This window comes from Limulus polyphemus, unplaced genomic scaffold (genome assembly GCF_000517525.1).
Source record: "Limulus polyphemus unplaced genomic scaffold, Limulus_polyphemus-2.1.2 Scaffold51, whole genome shotgun sequence".
NCBI classification, from domain to species: domain Eukaryota; kingdom Metazoa; phylum Arthropoda; class Merostomata; order Xiphosura; family Limulidae; genus Limulus; species Limulus polyphemus.
In genome coordinates, this window is record NW_013665661.1 from 1,194,234 (window position 1) to 1,202,612 (window position 8,379).

Sequence of the window (8,379 nt, forward strand, 5' to 3'; positions counted from 1 at the left end):
ATTATAAAGTTTGTAACGAGAAAGAATAAACTAGTTTTAATTAAGAAAGAACTCGTATCGCCGAAGTTTCTCAGAAGGAAATTTTACGGGAATTATCAAACAAGCAGAGACGCAACAATATGTTCACCAAGAAACTTATTCAAAACATGAAGTGACTTTTCGAAAATATCTGAATTGTGAAAAGAAAAAAAAAAGTTTTAAAAACCAATAATTTGAAGCATAATATTTTTATTATTACTAAAGTAATATTTGACAATGTAAAATTTCAACATCATAGTGTTTGTAGAATGGCAATATAGTATTTATTTTTGTTATAGAATATTTAACTTATAAATTTCTTTTTTACAAGTGCATTTTCGTTTCAAAATAAGTTTTCTTTATTTTGAAGAGTTCATACAGTAATATAATCCACCTGTGGCTCAGTGGTAAGTCTGTGAGCTTACAACTAAAAAATTAGGTCTCAATATCCGTGGTGACCAGAACACAGATAGCCCATTGAGTAGCCATGTGCTTAACAATACACAGTAATGTAAATCTGGTAAATTTTGGGTTATAATTTTCAACCAATGATATATTTCGTGACATACTTTTCGTTAAATTCCTAAACTTTAAATTATTGTGTTACTTTGATTGTCCCGAGGTGGGTAAACGGGAAACATCCTTTTGATGAATAGTAAGCCGAGCAAGTTTGCTTCTCTCTCAAATGACTTTTCAAGCATTTTCTAGTTTATACTTAAAATAAAATATATATATACTTAGGATATTACAATTTAGCATTAACATGATTATGAGGCAATTAATTCCTATTCTTATTATTTAATACCTTTACAAGTAAAAACTGGAAAAATCTTTTTTTCATAACTGTACAATCTTGAGTAATAAAGCTTAACTAATTATTCATGATAATGCTGATGCAACTCTATTTTATGTTCAGCACTATTTCTTAATTTTTGATTTACAAAAATCGCATTTTGTCACGCAGTATACATTGTTTTAGTATAATCCCACGAAATGAAAATTCAGGATATTGTAAAGATGGAACAATGTGATCTTCAGAACGATCAAGAAATACCTCCATGATCACATACGTAATCTGGCTTTTCATCTTTGACAACGATTTTTAAAAGGTTCGAGTAAATAAATTATATAAAAATAGGTAATAGATGGTACGTTAAGTAATATGCATTAAATTAGAGTTTAGTGCTTTCCCGCTAGATGGAGAGGCGTTATTGTAAAACGTTATGGCCGATCCATGGTTGGAGAGAGAAGACAGTCGTAATGACGAGAAAAGATTATCAGAATGTCATACTGATGAGCGCACTGAATCTATTTCTTCATTTGACGACGATTTTACAGCAGTAAGTCGCCTACCAGATTCCGATAATTACATAAAATCCTTGGGTAAGAATCAAAGAGTATGGCTACAAATACAATCTACAAAGTACAAAGTAGAACTACAACTTGAGTACAAGTATAACTTTGTTAATAAGTATAAATATGATAATTATAAATACTTGATAAAGAGTTAAAATAGGCCCGTTAATGCGTTATTAAGATTTGAAGTAAAAGTTGAATTTCATTTTCAACAGAAACAGTGACAGTGGAACTTGTACATGTTTGTAATGAAATTAAAAATAAAAGTTCATTACTAGAAGTTACGTAGAAAATGTAAATAATATATATCGATATGATAAATAGCAGAATTATCTATTACAAACACTTGCATTTAATTACATATAATATAGTCATTTTTCTCCAATCAATACATTTAAAATTCTTAAGTTTTAATGATTTCAATTTATATAGTCTTTTTGTTCAAATCTGTATTGGAAATTATAACAACTAGAAATAGATTATCCTTGTGGGTGTATATTATTATAGGTAAAAACTGACTGCAACATTGCCCATCTTATCATGCAACATTTCAACATTCCATGTTTACTGAAACTTTCCTCACATACAATATTAACTAGCAACATGCTTGACTGCATCAGAAATTAAAAAAAAATACATGTGACAAACAGACAGCTATTAAAGTATTATATTTTGGCACAGGAAATTTAATGGCAAAGTATTGGTTGATGGCTGTGTGAATAAAAGGAATTTTGTCAATATTATTAATAATTTATAAACTGCTTTATAAGTTAACATTTTATTTGTGAAACAGTACTAAATAAATGCAACCTATAGTTTTTACATCGAAAGCAGTTCCTTCACTCAAGCATCAGGTATTTATATGTTCATAATTTTTTAGTATACTTAAAAAATTGTCATATCCCTGTACAAATTTTAATTATACTAAGTCATGTATATTTCTTTCAAGTTCATATCACTTCCTCCTTTGCCTTTTGGAAGAAATTGTAAACCTTAAATCGAGAATATTTTTTATTTTCCCTTTCTTGAAAAGTGACATGCAACATTGTACATCTTTTTTTATCTTATCAAATTCAACACTATTATTTTTTAGATTTCAACATTTGACACTGCAATCTAGTTTAAGTACTAACATGTGACATGTAATTTTTATGACCTATATACACTTGGCTTTAAAGTAGATGTTGGTTTATTTGTAGTTTAAATTTGTTAGTTTTACTGTTCACCTGTCTTATGTTACTTATAATAAATTCATTAGACAAAAAGATTCTTCATTGAAGTTTGAATGTGAAATACTGTTTCAGTATCAAATATTTATCTCATCAATTTTTCCATTGCATATTTTTTTTATTCAGTTTGTTTTATAACATTCTGAAGATGGGGAATCAACAAATACATATGTGTGTTTCTTTTCAGTTAATTTTCTGTTAATATACAGATACATATTAGTTGTACTTTTGTTCTTTTCCACCCTTGACCAATTTTTAAATTTGCTTTTTATTTGATGAAGTGAGATAACTGCAGTGATATGAATATTGTATTGTAACGATATAGTAAAAGTTTCACTACAGCAAATATGATTGATCTGCACTCAAAAAAACAAGCTGTATTGTAATTTAGGCAGCACTAATACCTTGAAAATTAACTTTAAAAAACCTAAATAATATTAAAAGATTACTATAAACATCACGTGTTGATGTCACATACACAAAGGTAAGGAAAAAGTACCGTGGAAAATCATATTCATTATCTCATAAACTTGTATGTACATGGACATTTATTACTGTAGGTGCATGAGACTCTGGTCATGACTTTTGCATTAACATGCTCCACAAAGGTCTGGTTTTGTCTTCAGTACAGTAGAATCTAAGATCAGTTGTTGTTACTAGCAATTACTGGTACATGTTTATATGAAAAATTATGATGAAAAATATCTTTGAATTCTTAAGAAACAGTTATTTAGCAAAATTGGAAAAGCACAGAAAATAAATTATTGCTAAAATTTTAAATTATCATTGAAGGTAAGTGAAATAAAGAATAACACAAATATGTTCTATCCATTTTTATTTTCCTGTTTAATGGTATTTGGAGTTTATTGAAATATGAAACATGTAAATAGATAACTTGATATTTCTAAAAGCAACTTGAACAGTTTAAAGGTGGGAAAAATGTTAAATGATAAGATTTAATGTTTATCTTTAAGTGTTTAAAACATAAATCTCAATGTTTTCTGTATTTTTGTACTATTTTTCAAGTTTTTTTATATGATCAAAAATAAATATTAATCCATCATAAAGATAAAAAAGCCACTAGGAATATTAATAGCAGTTTTAAATTGGAATTAAAAATAATACCATAAACTCTGAACCAACCATACTTAACAGCTAGACTAACATTCAATTTAGATTGTATCATCAGAGTACATATCCTAAGTTCCCAGTTGAACTTTAGGTTGAAAATATTAAATTTATAGAGTATTGCACTCTAGAATAATGGTTTTCCAACTTTATTTGTTACGGACCCATTTAACTTTTTTAATATACATATACGTCGTCCACAGTGGAATCTATACATTATGTGCAATTTTCTATAATTATGCAGTGTTTGCTTGGACCACCTAACGGAAGCCACTGGATTACAGATTAGAACCATTGGTTTAGAGTCAATGTATTTATATTAAAAAATTTGCATCCTTGTTTCAATTTATATTAACACTTCAAAACATAACAATCATTTCATCTTAAAGATTTAATCATAATAATTTGGTATTAAGATCTTTTACATTATAATTAATCTCTTTTTTTTTTATGTATTATGATTTTTTAACTGTTAACTGTCATCACCATTTTACTCTTTTGTTTAATGTTTGAGGTAAGTGTGTTTCTACATTTTTTGTGTCTGGCAAGAAAACTTACATAAAGTGATATAGATAAGAAATATAAAATACCAGTGATTTTTGTGTTCATGAAAGAGAAATTTTAGTTAAGAGAGGGTGATATATGACATAAAATTACACTTGTATAATACAGTTAAAAGCTAGGACTTTTTAATTATTTAGTTTTTCTTACCATTGTAGAATTTTAGTCCCAAAATATTATTACTTCTGTGTAAATTAGTCCATAATCTAGCTAAAACCACATACTGCAGTAAAGTTATCTTAACTGTACTAAAATAGTAATTTCAAACTTGTGATATTAAAATGAAAATAGACAAGCATTGATCACCTGTATGATTGAATCAACAACCTCCATCATAGTGGCTAATGATGATGAATGATGTGTTTGCTTTTACCTAAAATATGATTGTACTAAAAGTGTCTTTTCATGTGAGATTCCATCTACAATATTATAGAGTCAAGACTGGATAAGCTAAAGTGTAAGAACAGGGATTTAAGCTCCAAGGATATTATTACATCTCTTCAAGCAGTCCGTCATGGCCATGTTGAAAGAAGATGTCTGACTGATCCACCTGTTACATGCTCACTCTTTTCTGATTATGAAAGTGTTGATATTGATGAAGAAATAAGTTCTTCATATATTGAAGTAAGACTGTTTTATAATAATTTATTAACTGTTTCAAACTAACTCAAGATTCACAAGTGTTGATTTTTGTTTTGTTCTTTCAAGGTGAGAAAAATGTAAAATGGTAAGATTTAATGTTTGTTATGAAGAGCTTAAATCATAAATCTCAGTGTTTGTTATGTTCTTGTATTATTTTTCAAATTTTCTGTAGATGATTAAAAGTTTGGTTTTATCTTCAGTACAGTAGAATTCCAGATCAGTTCTTGATCAGTATAGGCAATTACTGATACATGGTAATATGAAAAGTTATTGTATAACGTATACATGAACACTTCAAAAACAGTTATTTATTGAAATAGGAATAGCACACAAAATAAATTATTGATACAGTTTTTTTAATTTTCACTGAAGGTAAGTCAAATAAGGAATAACACAAATATTTGAAGTGGTAAGATTTAATGTTTAACATAATTCTGATCTTTTATTCTCATAAAAGACATACAAAACTGACAATATTCTATATCTTATACATTGCAGTGTTTGTATGGATTAGGAGAAACTCAACATTAATTATTGTTTATGGTCATTTATATTTTGACATTTGATGGTGTGTTTTTTATAATAAGGATTACAATTTAAGATCTGTGCATTGTAAGAAATATTCCAGGAAAGAAGAATAATCTTAAAGATCATGAGAAAACTTATCTGGAACACAAAATCTTTCAAGGTTATGGATTGCTGGCATTGTTTTCTGTTTATTTACTATTGTTAACTGTGTGTTAATTTTTATCATATTTTTTGTGGGACAATCTTCTAGTAAAATTGTATAACTTGTAGGTGTAAAACAAAGTGTAAATTGTCTTCAAGGAAGTTTACATAGCTTATTTCTTAAAGGGTTTTTGCATTTTACTATGTAGCAGTTTTGTTTGATTCAGCATTTTAATAAAAGCACAATGAATGTTAACATAGAATGAGTTGAACAGTAAATTAGAATTTTCAAGCTTTTGTCTTTTACTTTATAAATTTTTAACTTTGTAATAACTTGAAATAGCTTTGAATTTGATGAATTCTTGGTGAAATTACTTGCAAGTAATTAAATATATCATTTTGTGTTTCCTATAGGAGTTATGGGAATAAAAGAAGATTAGAATCATAGGTAATAGAATAAAGAGTTAAAACAACAAATAATAAGTCAAAGCTTATCTTCCTTTTCATGAGGATGATAGATTGAAAGACTGCATGCGAAGGTACAAATACTGCTGTTTCATAGTTATGGATCTTATAGAAAAAAAACCAAAAAACTCCTGTAAATCATGTTATTCCAGCCATGCTTATTTACACTTTATTTATGATGACTTATGAAATGATCAGTCCTATTAAGTTACTTAATTATGATGATCTTGTATTTAAACATCCATTCTGTATACTCAGCTGAATTTCCTGATTTCCATTTACTATTTAGAAATATTATTGGAATAACTTGTGGCACATTTTATTTTTGCTTGAAGCAAATACCACATATGTCTGTTTACTTTTTTTTTTTGATACAGAAAAGAATATTCCCAGCCAAACAGGCCCTCACAAAGGAAGAAATTCAAGCATTATTAGAGGCAGACATCTTAGCCAAAACTACAGCTGCAATGACAGATGAAGAATCTCATGTTAAAGATAGCAGTTCACCTGAAGCTTTAAGATAATGGAACTTAAGTATCTTATATAAAAATATTTAAATTTGCTTGATGGTAGTACATATGTATTTAGATTAAAAGCTAGAATTGGATATTGTAAAAGAATGAATAAAATACTTATAGATCATATGGAAAAAGTTTGTGTAATCTAATTGTAACTTTAAAGTAATGTCAAATCACTATTCTGTGTTGCTTATATTCATTAGAAAATCATAAAACATTTTAACAACAACAGTAGTATTCTGGAAATAAATTAAAATGAAAGTATGCGTGAGACATTCCTTTGGAGTATTTTAAAACTTGCCTTGAAAGAAACTGATGACTTACTTGCAAGAGGTTTATTGTACTTATTCATGTACTCTTTAAGCATTATCTGGTATTTGTAGTTTTCATACAGTATACTTGTATTCTTACTCATTTTTTATGACTTTTGGTTGCCAGCCTCAACACACAAGAACTGTTTTAATTGTATGCTTTTTTATATTCATCCAAATTCCAGTTATTACATTAAAGTATCTGTGTAAGCTTGGCCAGTGAGTCCAGAATAAAAGTTTCCTAACAAACTTTTAATTTTAATTAAATCAGTAATACTATGATAACATAAGCTCTTAAAATGAAAATATGCTGATCTTGCCATATTACACCTTAATGTTATACAGAGATGTGGTCAGTGTAAATTTGTTGTGTAGCTTTGAATAACTCATTTTATGAATAAAAAGCAAGCACTGTGAGCTGAATGTATGTAAGTTTTGTGACATTGTGGTTTATTAGTGGCTGATTTATTTGTACATCAACATTGTGGTATTAGTTGTGCACTAACTACTGAAAAATGACTGCATTAAACTTAGATAACAAAGCTCTTTAAAAAAAGGTTAGTACCCGTTGCACAATTAATTGGTCCCTCCTCCATAGCTCAATAGTCAGCTTGAGGACTTAACGTTAAATTCGTGGTTTAATACCTGCAGTTGACACAGCTAAAATAGCCCATTGTGCAACTTTTTGTTTAACAACAAATAACTAATACTACTGTGTAACAAAAAGTCATAAAAATTGGTTAAAACTTTAAAAGATATTCAGGATACATCTAATACTTATTACATACTGAACTTAATTTACATTAGCTCAGAAAATATTGCAAACAATTTTGTGTGCGCTTAGTAATATCTAAAGTCGGGAAACATCCTTACTGCCAATTACAAAGCTTAATTTTACAATAGATTAGAAAATTATGTTTTGCCAGCATAAAAACTGTACGTGTACCAAGTATTATCCAAGATTTAAGCTGATGCAAGTCTTACGACTGATACCACAATGTTTCACCGCTCGACCCCAGAATAATATATGCAACTAGCTGCAAAAGTGTACCTTCCTTGATGCACGAAAAACCAATCTAGACACATCTTGGTCAGCTAACTCTGATTGTTGATTCTGATGATAATTTTAGTATAGGTAAGTTTCGTAATAGTAAATTTGTCAAAGTAATTCTTTAATGTACTGATGAAGGCATGTTCAAGCTTACGGTGTATTGTTGGAATCCGTTTGGTTTGTATATTTTCCAAATGGAAGGTTATAAAAGAGGATGCATAAAGAGGAAACTTTTCCATCTAAATAATTTTTATGAAGCTCCATTCTATCACATTCCATGGTTTTGACTAATTTCCAGCTGGGCTTAGTGTGTAGTTTATAGGTTTCATGTGAAAGCTAATATTAAAAATTATTTGTTGGATTGTAAAGCATGTTGTTTTCTCGTTTCATAATGTTCACTATAGATGGCGACAGTGTAACGTATTCTTAAA

The 8,379-nt window shown here is 28.4% G+C and overlaps 1 protein-coding gene across 1 annotated transcript; it reads left to right on the forward strand.

The window, feature by feature from the left end:
• Positions 1-1,215: 1,215 nt before the first annotated feature.
• Positions 1,216-7,329, forward strand: LOC106463273. Its single transcript, XM_013923291.2, has 3 exons — positions 1,216-1,401; positions 4,726-4,916; positions 6,446-7,329. The coding sequence occupies exons 1-3, from the start codon at positions 1,242-1,244 to the stop codon at positions 6,590-6,592; spliced, it is 498 nt and encodes a 165-aa protein (XP_013778745.1). The 5' UTR covers positions 1,216-1,241; the 3' UTR covers positions 6,593-7,329.
• The last annotated feature ends 1,050 nt before the right edge of the window (positions 7,330-8,379 follow it).